The 15,939-nt window shown below is 42.6% G+C and overlaps 1 protein-coding gene across 3 annotated transcripts; it reads left to right on the top strand.

Moving 5' to 3' along the window:
- Positions 1–519: 519 nt before the first annotated feature.
- On the top strand, positions 520–12,371 carry meis3 (myeloid ecotropic viral integration site 3). 3 transcript variants are annotated; one of them, XM_037074418.1, is made up of 13 exons: positions 520–905; positions 1,293–1,400; positions 5,802–5,941; positions 6,260–6,434; positions 6,521–6,571; positions 6,670–6,720; positions 7,082–7,231; positions 7,402–7,507; positions 7,979–8,124; positions 8,769–8,845; positions 9,745–9,803; positions 9,919–10,005; positions 11,031–12,371. In XM_037074418.1, the coding sequence occupies exons 2-13, from the start codon at positions 1,389–1,391 to the stop codon at positions 11,228–11,230; spliced, it is 1,254 nt and encodes a 417-aa protein (XP_036930313.1). In that variant the 5' UTR covers positions 520–905; positions 1,293–1,388; the 3' UTR covers positions 11,231–12,371. The 3 variants fall into 3 exon arrangements, with proteins under 3 accessions (XP_036930313.1, XP_036930323.1, XP_036930330.1); XM_037074428.1 differs by lacking the exon at positions 520–905 and adding an exon at positions 1,003–1,118; XM_037074435.1 differs by lacking the exons at positions 520–905; positions 1,293–1,400 and having other exon boundaries at positions 5,813–5,941; positions 6,183–6,434.
- The last annotated feature ends 3,568 nt before the right edge of the window (positions 12,372–15,939 follow it).

The raw sequence follows: 15,939 nt of genomic DNA, 5'->3' as shown, positions 1-15,939 counted from the left end.
AAAGTTAAAATCTAAATATATCTGTTTTGCAGCCTGCAGACTCTTGTGTGTGAGGGATGCCCATTCCCATCACCTTAATTGCCTACCCAGAGTTCAATAGACTCTAATAAACACGCTCCATCCAACTGGACTGAGAGAGCGATCACGGTTCTTCTCCCCAGTTATCCAGGGATCATTATAGCGCAGCTGGGGAGAGAAGACGGGAGGATGGACGGATGGTATCAGCTCGGGAGGTGAGCCTTGATATATATATATATATATATATATATATATATATATATATATATATATATATATATATATATATATATATATTTTTTTTTTTTTTTCTAAAGATAGAGGGGGTCTTCTTCTTCTTCTTCTTCTTCTTCTTCTTCTTCTTCTTCTTCCTCTGGCGTTTTGTGTGTTTGATAAGGAGGAGGAGGGGGAGTGAGGGAGGAAGAGGAGGAGGAGTGATGGAGGGAGGGGGGCCAAGAGACCCCGTCGCGTTTTGACCCTCCGAAACCTCCCCGCACACCACCACCACCACCATCACCACTCCTGCTCCTCCTCTCCTCTCCTCTCCTCCTCCTCCTCCTCCTCCTCCTTCACCTCTCCTCTCGAGACTGAAAACACCATCGCTCATTCCCAGCCGTGACATCTCCCAGCCTGTCGCCGTATGCTGCGCGGACAGCGAGCACAAGGAGCCAAAAAAAAAAGAAAAAAGGGGAAGGGACTGGCTTTCTATCCCGTCGCTCCCCAGCGCAGCACCGAGCATCCCGACGGCTGCGAGCCCGACCGAGAGGAACACCAGGCGGAGGCGAAGGCGCTGCGAGGAAGCCGCTGCTCCCCTCTCACCGGGTCTGCCGTGGACTACGCCGGACACGGGCCGAACAGCGCTGGACACGGCGAATATTTACGTCTCGGTGGGACATTTCACACCATTTACTGGAGCCCTCGTGTATTTACTCGACACCTTCGGCCAATAGAATTTAATAGGCAGCGAGCTTTATCACCGCTAAGTGCATTATAAACCATTAAGCTTACGTCGGCAGCAGCGTCCGTAAAAGCTCCAGTCCCATCATCATGTTGTAATGTAAAACCCCGACGCGCTCGGAGTAAACAGACAGCAGGAGCAGGTCCTTGAGTGTTTTTGTTTTCCTGTCCACAGCCATATTATGTTTGTGCTGAGTCCTCCCGGGCTGTGTCTGCATGCTGTTAACGTGTTTACAACCCCCCCAGCGCTCCCGAATGCAAGAAAATCACATTTACTTTTTATTTTATTTATTTTTTTATTTTTATTTTTTTTGCAGGACCCCCGGGGGACAGAGGAAGGGAGCGCAGCAGCTCGCTGGACTTAGCCGAGCAGCGTATCATCGTCTCCGGTGTGGGACTGGCTGTCGGGTCGCATGGAGAAGAGGGTAGGTCTGCTGTTTATTTGTCTCTGTAATTATGGTGACAGATTTGATATCACCGAGGGTGTGTGTGTGTGTGTGTGTGTGTGTGTGTGTGTGTGTGTGTGTGTGTGTGTGTGTGTGTGTGTGTGTGTGTGGGTCTGGGGGCGAGGTAATTAGAGGGACATCATATTGGGAGCATATGGGTGGGAATCCTCTTTGCACCGCTGGGTCTATAGCAGCCACACAAAAACACAAGGCCCACTGGAAACAGACTAGTGGACTGTGGAGGCATGGGCTCAGCGTTCAGTGGGTGGGGGGTGGTGTGGGGGACAGCAAGGAAATGTGCCAGCAGAAGCTTCAGGGAAATCCTTTATCTGAATTGTAAGAAGAAGAAAAAAAACACCGAGTTTGTGTGCGTAAAATATTTCTAAAGTGTGTTTTAATGCTGCTGCAAAGGAACAACTTTTAAACCAGCCGCAGTCTCCTGAATCCACGAGTTCACTGGAGGTTATGTGCAACTCGGAACTGTGGATGTCAGCAGTCTTTCAAATCCACTTCACGGGGGAGCTGTTGACGGGATCTCATATTTAACCCTCTGCTTCCGATGGTATGGATTTATCGCTGCGTAATGTCCAGCCAGGCGTTAGGACGGCGCGCAGGGGTTAGAGTAGTGTCGGTCATTAAGAGGCAGAGGAGAGGAGATGCAGCCTCTTCAACTCGGTAAGTAGGTCAGGTTTTTTGCTACAGTGATTCAGAGGCATGGTGGTGGTGGTGGAGGAGAAACAGGCAGAGGCTGACGGGCAGCAGGAGACCTCAGAGTGGAAGGGAGTAATTAGAGATGTACAGTGTGTAGACAGAAAATCACTGCTGTATGAAAACAGACGCGCACACACAGACACACACGCACGCACACACATACAGAGAGAGAGAGAGAGAGAGAGAGAGAGAGAGAGAGAGAGAGAGAGAGAGAGAGAGAGAGAGAGAACTGTATCAGCAGCAGCATCAGACAACATTTAAATAAACATATGTTAGTTAATGTCAATATGTTTCTGGTGATACTGGTCGTTTATACAGTGACAGGTTCTATAAACTGATGAGTGGATGTTAAGAGAAGCTTGTATGTGATATTTCAACTTCAAAACTCCGCTATTTTCTGTGGTAAAATGCTGTGTAACAAACCAAAGTCTGCTAGTTTTCGTCAGGCGGAATTTGAAGAAAATCTAATGGAGGTTTGACGTCTAGCGCGTGTTATTTATTTATTTAGGGGGGAGCATGTTAAGAGTTCAACATACAAAGTTGGTAGTTCTTTTGTGGCAGAACTTGATGTTGTTGTGTTTGATTTTATCTGCTTAAAAGCAAAGAAAGTCTTCAGGCAGTCATGAGTTTTAATTTAACTCCAGGAAACTTGTTTTTCTTCATATACGTTTTTATTTCAGCTTTCGCTCGTTTTGTTAAAGTTTTTTACAACTTTATTTTTTTGGTTCTCTATCCTGTTAATTAAAGTGTAAAAAAAACTAAACTAAACTAAAAAAAAAAAATCCAACAAAAACTAAAAGACTTAAGGCGTGTGTGATGATTTTTATTTGAAACTGAAAAACGATTTCTTGAGGTGAAAGTGTCCTGAAACAAAAATTCACGTTTCACTTTTTTTTTTCTACATCGACGCCTCAGAAAAAACTGTGTTCAAATTAGTTCCCTTGTTTTGTCCTGGATTATTTGCGGATGTAGAAAAGCAGCACTGGTTTTGATAATAGCCAAAATACATTTTAATGTCTGTAAAAATGGAATAGACCCGTCATTCTTCATCAATAGTCAACATAAAGTTTACAAGTGTCTGTCTCATTTTAACTTACTGTCTTAATCAGTTTAATTTTCCACTCCGGTATAAATCTAGTTCTTCACAGCTACGTGATGTTAATCCCGCACATCATGAGAAGTTGTCGGCTCTTCCCCAGCTGAAGCCTCCACTCGCCTGTTGTAGGCCTGCAACAACTCCGCTGCGTCGGTGGAAATAACACAATCAAAACGTGTGCTGAAAATGTCGTCCTGCCATCTGAAGCCTGTTTACCAGCTCCGTGACTCTTACAAAAAAAGGGAAAATTCGCGGAATTTGTCATCTCGACTTGTGCGCTTTGATCCGCTTGACGCACAGAAACCCGATAGGGTCCGTGCGTAAAGAGAGACGCGCAATCCGATAGCGGTGATTGTGTTAATAGCCAGCCTCCATAAAAACTAGAAGGTGTCCCGGGCCAGGGCCTCAGAGCAGGTGCTTTCTGTGATCCCGGTGGCCATATGGGACTCTGAAATACAACAATTTGATAAGCCATTTATGACAGCGGTTCCCAAAGTGGGGTCCAGAGACCTCCAGGGGTCCTGCAGAGGGGTTTTCAGGAGGGCAGTAGATGGACACGAAGAGGGATAATTTAATTTATCTTTTATTTAATTCCCATATGTTAACAGAGGGAAAGTGTAATGATAATTACTTTTATGTTTAACTTTACTGTCTCACAACTTACTATTTAGATAATGATATACATATAACGACAATCTCGTCTTCAATAAGACACTTTTGGACACAAATCTTGGTGTGTGTGTGTGTGTGTGTGTGTGTGTGTGTGTGTGTGTGTGTGTGTGTGTGTGTGTGTGTGCGCCTGTGTGTGTGTGCGCGTGTGAGAGAGAGAGTTCAGACAGGATAGAAGAATTGTGACAATTAAAAAGAAATACGGTTTTAATTCTGTAAATCTTAAAGATCAAATATTAAAGAGTCACTGTGACAGTCTGTAGTAAATCAATGCTTGGTCGAGTCTCCACAGGAAAAAAAAACTAGGCTAAGCAGATCATAACTTTTATGACTTGGTTAAAATAACACTCAAGTGAAAGGTGTGTGAGCCAGGCCACCTAGCAGGTGCTGTCTGTCTGTGATCCCAGCGGCCCTCGGGGACTGTGCTGGGAGTCCCTTTAATCCGGCAGACAGAGAACCAGAGGCAGATCTGCTGACCTGAGCAACGTCGCCTTAGAGATGGAAGCTGCAGTGAAGCACAAATTAGCTCTGTAACACAGCGGAGGAGAGGAGGGAGCAAGGGAGTCACACATGTATATTCATGATGCTATGTGTACCCGGGCTGTATCTGTGCATGTGTATGTGTGTGTGTGTGTGTGTGTGTGTGTGTGTGTGTGTGTGTGCGAGCTTGCTGTATGTCTGATTCACAGTGTTAAAGTGTGTGTGTGTGTGTGTGTGAGTGGGCCCCAGTGAGGCTGTCACAGCGGGTTGTGAGGGACGTCTCAGCACGGCTCCTGTCTAGTCTGAGTTTAGGAGGGAGGAGATGATATTAGCAGCTACAGGCTCACCGTTCTCCTCCAAGGAGCTCATTTTTGCCTCTTTTTAACTCGTCTCCTCCCTTTCAGCAACTAAGAAAACCTGCCTGACTCGCTGTGCATTTTTCAGGTTATCCAAGTGCATCTGAAAGCGTTTCGTAATCCTGAGGGGGGTAGAATTTTCAGCAGCATGTAATATTTCATCTGAAGTGAAAACAAAGAGATCTTCAAGGTTTTTTTGTTTGTTTGTTTGTTTTTTTTTACAAGGGAATGGGGGCATACTGTATGCACACACACAACTGGACACTATCAGTGAACACACACATACACACACACACAGCCTGGGAGTATATCACTGTAAATACTAGACAGAACATTTTGAGTAAAAAGATGAGTTTTGCTTTTCAGACTGTTGTCTTGCTTTGCAGCGATTCAAATGTTTTTCCATGAAAACACTGCAGTCACTTATTTCTACAAATATGTATGTATATACACATCTGCATGTGTAAGAGCTGAAACAAGTTACCATCAACAATTCTGCTGATCTTTCAAGAAGTCTTTTTTAGCAAACGTGCCAGAAATGATCTCTCTCCAGCTTCTCAAATGTGAATATTTGTTGGTTTCCTTAGTTTTCTTGGAGAATTAATTGAACATATTTGCATTTTGGACTGTTGTTCAGACAAAATACAACAATTTGAGCTTCAGGAAATTATTATGGGGATTTTTTTTTTTTTTTAAGAATTTGTAATATTTTATAAACCAAATGATTAATAAAGAAAATAATGGTAAGATTAGTCAATCATTAAAACAATCACTTGTAGCCCTAACACACACACACACACACAGACACATACACACACACACACACACACACACAGATATGCAACATACAATTCTAACATTAAATGGCAACACAAATTATGTCCAGCACTTCAGCAGACATGAAACCACAGCAGCAGACCTCCTATCCTAGAGTCCAGTAAGCTGTGCTGCTGAAGCCCCCCTGACAGCTCGGCCACGTAATAAAATCACAATATGATTTGATGTCGGACAGGCGCAGATGTCGAACGTGTCTCATGTTTTCTGTCTTTGCGTCTAATTGTGTTTCAGTATGAAGAGCTGGTGCACTACTCAGGGTCGGAGGGCATGTCGGTGGGGGGGTACGGGGACGATGTCAGGCCGTTTCCTCCCCCACAGTACGGACCCCCCGTCCCCGACTCCCTCAAACACCACAAAGACCAGATCTATGGGTGAGCATGTGTTTGTGTGTGCTTGAAACCTTAGACAATGATTTGTGCAGCCTGTTATTGGCTTAGAAAATAGTTGACCGGTTTAAAATACATGTGCACTTTTAGCAGATTAACATTTGTATAGTGAACATGAAAATACATGTGAAGTGTTTACAGCTGTCTGTTTCATAAATACTGTGCTATAAAGTTTCTTATAACACCTTCTGTGAATGTATCGTGCGTACACTATGTCAACTGTTAGTGTGTTTATGTATAGTATGTTAACCGTGTATATGTGTGCATGTCTGTGTGTGTGTGTGTGTGTGTGTGTGTGTGCAGTCACCCACTGTTCCCACTGCTGGCCTTAGTGTTTGAAAAGTGCGAGCTCGCCACCTGCTCCCCTCGAGACTCCGCTTCCCTCTCAGCCACCTCCCACCTCCCCGGCATGACCAATCACAGCGATGTCTGCTCCTCGGAGTCCTTCAACGACGACATTGCAGCATTTGCTAAGCAGGTGAGCGACCGCAGCGAACCAATCACAGAGCAGTCGTCAAGGAAAGTTTTCAGACCTGTAATCGGTCCGTTTGTGTTGTGTTGCAGATCCGTTCAGAGAAGCCCATATTTTCTTCCAATCCTGAGCTGGACAACTTGGTACGGTGCACTCTGAATTCACACCAAAACTGTAACACACCTATTCACATATGCGTTGCGGAGAATGTGTCAAGTAATCCATATTGTCCTCTGCACAGATGATCCAGGCCATACAGGTTCTTCGCTTCCATCTGTTGGAGTTAGAGAAGGTCGGTCACATGCTGCTTGTTATAGAAATCAACAAAACTGATGAAGTTGATTTAATCATTTCTGATTTTCTTAAGAGTTTCTGAACCTCTTGCGTTGACAAGGCTCAAGGGAATGTGTTTTAGCTTAGAAATGTGGGGAGTCAAATTTGTTCATTCTGTGAAAGACATAAAAGAAAAGGTTAAAAGTATATATATTTTAATGGTGTGTATAATAGGAGGAATGATTACAGTAAGCAAAAAACTGCTTCAGTACACTTTTGAGCATGGGTATAATGTTTTAAGAGAGACTTAAAAAAATGTACACCTTTCCTTTAATGTTCACACCACTGCATGCGCTGACGAATGTGAATCTGTTTTGTAGGTGCATGACCTGTGTGATAACTTCTGCCATCGCTACATCACCTGTCTGAAGGGCAAAATGCCCACAGACCTCATCCTGGATGATCGGGAGGGCGGCTCCAAGTCTGACATGGAGGACTTCACTGGATCCTGCTCCAGTCTGTCAGAGCAGGTGAGATGAGCTATCAAACAGCGGCACCATAGGAGAGACTCGCACCGTTCACTCATCTGGCTCTGTCCACTGGTTGTCTGAGTAATGGCTCCATGTTGTCTCACCTGATGGGAATTCCCCATCTTCCCCTCCATCACTCTACCTCCAACCTCCTCTCTGTCCCCCTGCAGAATGCGTCATGGTTACGGGAGCCCGATGAATGTGCCACCACTCCTCTGGGAACACCAGGCTGTGGCCTGCCTTCGCTGAGCGCCGGAGACAACTGTAGCGACACAGGTGCGCACAGAAACACACAGACATGGCGAAAATACTGTATGAGTGAGAGAAACACTGGCACTGCACAGAAAAAAAAAATGCAACATCTGCAGCTAATTCATACACAGCCCGTCATGTGATGATGACAATATTCTGTCACAATGCCATCACGAAAGATAAAGACCAAAAATGACACATATAATGGCTGCGAGAAAAAAGAAGACGTTTAGACTGATGTATCTCACCAACGTATCATTGTTATCCATGTTGGAAGTTTTGGATATGTATTTGCAGCAGAATGTATCATTATTGTTTGTAATTATTATTTTAAATCAAAAGTAATGCAACTTTTTGACCGGTTTACATTAATTTAGTCACAACCTCTGGAGTTTGAACGCAGATAGGGCAAATCAATGACATCAGATTCTCCAAAAAACGGCTAACATTCAATTGTAAAACTATGAATGAGATATAATATGTGCGTCCCTGCAGGCGATGGTCTGGACGGAGGAGTGGCCTCCCCGAGCACAGGCGAGGAGGACGACTCCGACAGAGACAGGAGGAACAACAAGAAGAGAGGGATCTTCCCCAAGGTGGCCACAAACATCATGAGAGCATGGCTCTTCCAACATCTGTCTGTGAGAACGCTTTTTCACATTCTTATCCCATCAAAGTGAAATTATTACTGAGGAAAATATTGAACTTGGACAATAATTGAAACCATCCTGCAGGAGCTGAAACAGGACAAAGAAAGCTTGTGTAGTCGTGGGGATGGGAGAATAATTACTGACAGAGAGGATTTAGTGCGAGGCGAAACATCACTGACAGGAACAGACAGAGGAAGCGAGTGTATCATGGAGGTCAATTAAATTAAATGAAAAAATCGGGGGATTAAGTGATTATGGGAATATGCTCGCTATGTAATAACTGTGGAAGAGATAGAAATGGAGTGAGTAATTGTTGGTGAGGTAATTAGCTACTAAATGAGGCAGGTCAAATGTTGCTTCACTCCAATTATTACAGTATGTGTGTGTGTGTGTGTGAGTGAGGGAGGGAGAGGAGGAGCGAGGGGGTTTCTCAGGTTGAAAACTGTGAGCTTGAGATGTGAATTCAGATGGAAGGTCATCAAGTATCCACGCCGAGTCAAATACATTCATCCATTATAGATTATTAGATCACTTTTGGCCTCAGTGTTATTCCCATGTTAGTGAAATAAAAGAAAAGCTACCAAAGCCTCACTGTGTTGATTCCTCTAACCTTCGCCCTGTGTGTCCTCTCCCAGCACCCGTACCCGTCTGAGGAGCAAAAGAAGCAGCTATCACAGGACACAGGACTGACCATCTTACAGGTCAACAACTGGTCAGTGCACTCTCAATCAATACACTAATTCTAGCCCTGTGGCTTATCAATAATCAGTTAAGCTGTCGTGTGTAAATGCAGAACTTTCAATTTACACAACGCAGCTGTTGCCGTGTCAATAGCACTATCTGCGCAAGACCGCGCTGCAGAAATGAGCACTGTCTGTATTTGTGTTTGTGTTGCGTACTTTGCTGAGTAACTCTTTATTGTGCACATTTCACACAAATAAGTGTCAGTTAAATGAAAGGTAGCACTTTTACAAGACTTTTGGAGAAGAACGTCATCTGGTTTATTAGAGAGAAGCTGGGAGAAATGTCCTACTAGGCAGTTTTTTTTCTGAAGCGGCAGCGCAGTAAAAATCCATTTGCTCTATGTTCATAAAACAGAATAGCAAATCAATATCCAATAATCAGATGGTTTACTGTGCCGAATTCCCTGTTCACTCGCCGGGCACACGTGTGTCTTTAAAGGCCAAACACACGCGTATACACCCACACACACACATTCACACAACGTTTCCATGCTGCCTTAGAATTCAGTTACTGCACCGCAGATATTGATACAGAAACACACACAAGCGGAAATATGAAGTGTGTGTTTCATGTTAAACAGTAGATTTTCTAAGCTAATAACATCCATGTTTTTATTTGTAGCCCTGCAGCACGCACGCACACACACACATACACACAGTGACCCAATCAATGCGGATCAATCAATTATCACAGGGCGATCGATACCTGCTCTGCCCCAACGTTGATTTACTCTGCCCCCTGAAAGGGTTAAGTGGTTGTAAAATGAAAAAGGTTAATAGTGTCCCGGTCAGCCTTTTTCTCCATTAACGAGTGGCCTCGTCTGTCTCTCTCTCTCTCTCTTTCTTTATGTCTCTCTCCCGTGTGCAGGTTCATCAACGCCAGGAGGAGAATAGTTCAGCCGATGATTGACCAGTCAAATCGCTCAGGTCTGTGTTTATAAGTCAGTCAGCTGGTCGGCTGCTAGTTAAACAGCCGTGTATATTTTAGAGTGGGTGTGGGTGCGCTGTTCGTTTGTGTCTGATGGTGTGTGTCATCTCACAGGTCAGGGTGGTCCGTACAGCCCAGAGGGAGCAGCTCTTGGGGGCTATGGGCTCGATGGACAGGCCCACCTCGGGCTTCGAACTGCAGGTACAGTAGCCTTTAGGGAAATACCGCATGTACAGAGTAGTGTACAACATCCTACTAGTCAAATAGCTAGTCAACAAATACCATGAAAAAACAATCACTCCCCAAGAAATTAATGAAAAAGTAAAAAAAAAACAAAAAAAAAACTATTTCACGTTGTAAAAGAAAGGGGAGAAACAAATCTTTTATCTGTGCTAAAAGTTCATTTGGGTCTACTTTTACGTGAGAACCATCCTTCATCCCTCGTTTTTGCAAATCCGTTCAGTATTTTTTGTGTAATCCTGGTGACAGACCAACACACATACAGACACGGGGGAAAAACACAACCTACTCCGCGGGGGTAAATATATAAAATATCACCAGCGTCATCCTTTAAGTCTACTAAAGGAAAATGTCAAATGTAGATCACTTAAACACAAAAACATCACTGCTGAGTGCCTTGCAAATCTTAAAAAAGAAAAAAAAAAAAAAAAAGAAAAAAAGAAAATGGCATTGAAGGCACAGGGTTGGAATGAGAAATCTTACCTAAAAAATAAGATGTAAATATTTATACTCTGTTTAATCCTCACTCTGCTTTTTCATTAATGTTATGAATATAAATATTTATATGCATAAGTAAGGAGTGACTCACCCACTATTTTGTCAAATGTTAGAGCTGGTTTCTGTACAGACCTCTGCACAGCCTTCCACAACTGTCCCAGCCCGCCGTGTGTGATTTGAACAAACGCTGGAGAAGTCAGCATTGTCTGGGAGGTTGTGGTGGACTGAAGCTTTATAAGAACAATCGTATATATATATATATATATATATATATATATATATATATATATATATATATATATATATATATATATATATATATATATACCAAAATACCAAATATGTCAGTCTTAATTTCATTTGTGTATTAAATGAATGGACCTGGAACAAGCTGATTAAGTATATAAATATAGTCAGGCAGTGTGGGGAAAACTTTCTACTCTATCTACATTGAAAATCTAAACCTGTCCTCTGTGTCTCCCCACCAGGTCTCCAGGGGATGTCTTCTCTGCAGGGCGACTACCCCGGCGCCCTACTGTCCCAACCAGGCTACCCTCCCCACCCGGGACCCTCCCTCCACCCCTACCCGGGTCCACACCCCCATGCCGCCATGCTGCTCCACCCGCCACCACACGCACACCCCGCAGAGCCGCTCCTCGCCCAGGGACTGGATATACATGCACACTAGCTGTGGGGGGGGGAGTCGGGGGTGTGTATGTGAGGGCAAAGTACTGTATGACTGTGTGTCTGTGAGTGTGTGCGGTGAGATGTATATGTGTGTATGTGTGTGTGTGCGTGTGTGTATGCGCGTGTGTATGTGAGTGCGTGTGTGCTATGAATGAGTAATGATGCATACAGAACACTATTTAAAGAAAAGAGACACATTGCTCCGAAAGTTTACATTCCCCACTGAAAGACACTGACCTCAATGTAGCTGTTCCACTCGGTGACACACACAGAAACATACACACATGCGCATACACACACACACACGCAAGTAGACATAAACATAACACACACACAGTCTGGACCCACAGGTTTAAGCCATACCTCTTTCAGAGTAGAAGTGCTTCCTCCTCTCCAAATGTCTCCACTGTGTCCTGTGGGTGAGACACATGCTTTAAACTACACTTCCCATCATGCCTGCTGAAACACAGTAAGAGGGTCGATCAGATGAATATTTATCCCCAGACATTGCTGCGGCACATGGACGTTACTGGATGGGACTCGATCCTGTGAACACGCCTTCTTCACAACTCCCTGTCTTCCCTCACATTTTCTGTCAAAGACACACACACACTTTCACACACACTTTATTTAAAGCTGATTTGAGTTTTTTCTTATTCTATTTTTGTATTTATGTGTGCCACTCCAGGCGGATGCAGCTTCACGCAAGCTTGTTGAAATATTAGTGCTCTTCCTCAGCATGAAGCTAAACACTATGAATGACTTCCAGTCTGCCTCGCTCTCTTACCACTGACCTCCTTAAGATGCCAACAGGTGTCCGTTACCTTAGGATCCTTCCTACACACACACACACACACACACACACACACACACACACACACACACACACACAAGACATACACACATAAAGCGACACACAACGCTGAAAGCCATTTCTACACACACGCATACACACACAAACTTCTGTAAGCATTTCTAGTACATTTTTTGTCTGTCACAGCGGTGTGTGAGGGGAGCTGCAGCCAAAGGACTCTTGACACATTTCAGGCTCCCTCTCCACTCTGCTTGGACTGCTGAAACATTTCTGAATGATGATGGAAAATACCGTTAAAGTATTAAAATGTTTTTTGTAAGATTGGTCACTGGTCATCTGTTTGTGTGTGTTGTCTTATTGTACCGGGAGGTAATGGAGTTTATGTCATTTTGTTTGGAATGTATGGAGTGTGTAGAAACTAAAACCTCAGGTCAGTCATGGGGTCCCATTTTATTTACTTTTATTTTTAAATAAGCTGTTAGAAACTAATTAGTTTTGAGTATGCAGTTTATTAAAATTGTTGATCAGAACTTAACAATGCACAAAAAAGAGGGCCATTTTAAATCATTAAAGGTGCAACATGTAATATTTATTCCTTTTTTTAATATAAAGAAATAACACTTTTGGTGTTATGATATGTACATATTTTATCACAGATAGCCTGGTCTATAAAGGGCCAAAACTCCTGTGCTAGTGTTGTAAAGGCTAATACACTCCTGGGAACCCAAGCTCCTAGTCCTCACTGGAGGCTCAAAAACTGCATTGTTAGCTAGTTGGTTGGTTATGCCATTATTAAGTCATAAGGCCATACAATTTCTAAGAGCCTCCATAAAATTATATTGCAAACAAAGAACTTTGCCATCTGTCCCAAAATTAACATCAAAAGTAGGATATGTTGTGTCATGTGATATATCAGCTAAAAAGTAACCAAGCTAGATAACCAAACTTCCAGATATTTGACCTAACTACTTGAATTTCAGTAAAGATAGCAGGAAGACATGCTACATGATAAAAATGTGGGGTTTCCGCCGAATAACACACATACTAAGCATGTTCATCAGCATTTAGCCCAAGCTTGTGGTTATGCAGAGATGTCTGAAGATTTTGTTAAAGACAGGCTTGAGTTGGAGAATAGGCACATGCAAACAAGACTGTATCATCTGCAGAAAAATGTATATCATGACTAGTAGAGCAGAAATGGAATAGAGTAATGATTTTGTTCATTTCAACTGTAAATAATAATGGACTGAGCACATAAGCGTGTGGTACTCCCTTGATTATTTAAAATGATAGTTGATTTGACACCAGTACGAATTATTATTGAAATATACAATGGACTTAAATCTTGCCATCTTCGCTCTTCAGCTACACCATTAAGCCTGCCTGTTTCTAAAGCTAACAAGAATGCGCCTGTGCTAAATGATGCCTGTGGAAATCTGATGTTTGGTTAAAAATAGTGCTCAACGTAGTAACTATATTTCATTGGACAATACGTAACAAATGTGGGTTTGCACTAAGTGCCAGAAAGAAAATGTTTACTAAACACTGTTTTTATTAAAGTAAAAAAATAAAATAAAAAAGCATTCAAAAGAAGTGATCTTGCCTCACTGACCGATATATCATTTTATCATATCTACTGAGGAATTGGGACACAGAAAATGTCTAAATTTTATGTTAGACAGAACATGTATACATTGGTCATTTATGAGCAAAATGCTTTATTTTGCAGATTTGCAATTTTGTGAAACACAGTAGAGTGGGCATATCATTCTAACTTGTAACTTTTACCAATCCAGGTAGATGTTTGTTTTCTTTCCCCATTCTCTCTACTTGCTTCTACCTAAGGATTACAATTAATTATAAACATCAGTATGATATGCAGCATATGGTGTAATGACACACAACACATTTCAAACGACACCATCAGAGATGAAAAAAACAACAACCCCAAAACAAAACAAAACAGAACAAACAGGAAGCAGAAATTATTAAAAAACAGCTTGTGTGTTTCTTAATTTACAATAATCCGTTCCACTCAGCCACTCAGGAACATCTTGGGCCCTTCATGAGATGTTCAAACGCTTATAATAAACAACTATCCAAGCCACTCACTTTACAGGACCTCTTCTTGACAAATAGTGTAATCTTCCCTCTTTCATACAATCATATGTCACGTCACTCCGTCCCCTCCACTGACTATCGGTTAAACTCTGACAGAGGCCTCAGGCTGCAGCTGCAGTGATCTGTCACACAGGCTGGATTATCACAGGGAGGAAACATTTTTTCTTCACTGCTTCACAGGACAGACCCAGAGCTCCTTGTGGCTTCTTTTCCAGCGCTCACATCCTTCTTGCTCATCACCAGAAATTAAGATAAACATCATGAGTCAACAATGTACGAACACTACAAAACTTAAACAACCTCTTTGTTTTCTGTCCTGACCTTTCCCCCCACAGCTCCTGACGTACACATCCTATCCAAAACCTTCCCCTCTTCTCTGAACTGCATCCTGTCAGTCCCCAAACATCCATACGTAATTCCACCTTTTGCCAGCCTACATCCACCCACAGCACTCCAAACGCACAACAAACGCTGAATACCCCCCACCCTGCCCCCATTCGGCCTGGAGCGGGGGGGGGGGGGGTCAGAGGCCAGAGTGCAAATGGAGGTCAACAGGAAATGGCTGTTCTCCCTGGCACAAAGGTCCTGACCCCAGCACCCCTCCACTTTTCATTTCTCTTTGTCCGTCCACACACTCTCTTCTAGGACACGTTGGTCAGTATGTGCCTCTCACTTTTACTCTTTCACCTCTGCACCACTCTCTTTTCACAGCATGTAATATGTCTTGTAAAAGAGTATAACAACTTTTGTCTTCGTCCAAGCCCTTTCTACATCTGAAGGCACGAAGGTGAACACTAGTTTACCACAAAGCTCTTTGTGAAAAAGACATCGGTACGTTTTAATTTGTGTTTTTCAATACATGATAAAACCAATAATTCCTAGAGATACAAGTATGGTCACGTTTAGGACTCTTCACACACGCAGACACACACACACACATACACTGTCCATAATTCATGTTAAGTATGTTGCTTTAGACTTTTAATATCCTACCTGAAATCTTTCATCAGAACATAAAAGAAAGACAAATGGAGAAAAAGGATTGTTTCCAATGGATTTTTTTCCCCCTATGAAGCATTCAAATCTAAATCTAAACCATTCATTTTTGAGACATCTTTGTTGAGGTGTTTCAGTCTGGACCAAAGTGATAGACTACCCTTTTTGTAAAGTGTATTGAGATTATGTGACTTTACACTTAAAAATCTCAGCAAATTGTAAGTTTTGGATTTTGTGATCGTTCTTTTAAGGGACCCAGAAATTAACATTCAGTTATCATCTACCAAACTGATTTGAAAATAGGTTATTAACACCCTTTTTAAAGCTGAAATCTTCACTGTAGCTGTTCAGTTAAATCTTTGAGGTCGAACCACGTCTTTGTATGGTTCATTATAATCACTGTTGGCACTTCACATTGGGAAAGATGGTGTTCTTGGTTCAATACAGAAAATGTCAGTACTGTCCACTTTTTTCAGTATTAGCCTAAACCATGACATTTTCCCCAAGCCAAAAGGTTTTTGTTGCTTATTTACAAGCAAATTAGGATGCCAAACACAGTCTTGCATTTTGTACGCCCACCATTCACACCGACCATCTCCATGCAACTCGCTGGCAATACAAAAATGTAGCACTTCCCTCACTGGAAATAAACATTGCCAGTGATCATGATAAAGGCAGTAATTACATTTCAGAAGAAAGTGTAGTTGGCCCAACAACTTAGTAGGATATTAATGTAATTTCTAAAAGATTCAGTTGAGTATCAATATCAGTATCAGCCA

This window comes from Acanthopagrus latus, chromosome 2 (assembly GCF_904848185.1).
Source record: "Acanthopagrus latus isolate v.2019 chromosome 2, fAcaLat1.1, whole genome shotgun sequence".
Taxonomy (NCBI): domain Eukaryota; kingdom Metazoa; phylum Chordata; class Actinopteri; order Spariformes; family Sparidae; genus Acanthopagrus; species Acanthopagrus latus.
This window is presented reverse-complemented; position numbering and strand designations above follow the sequence as displayed.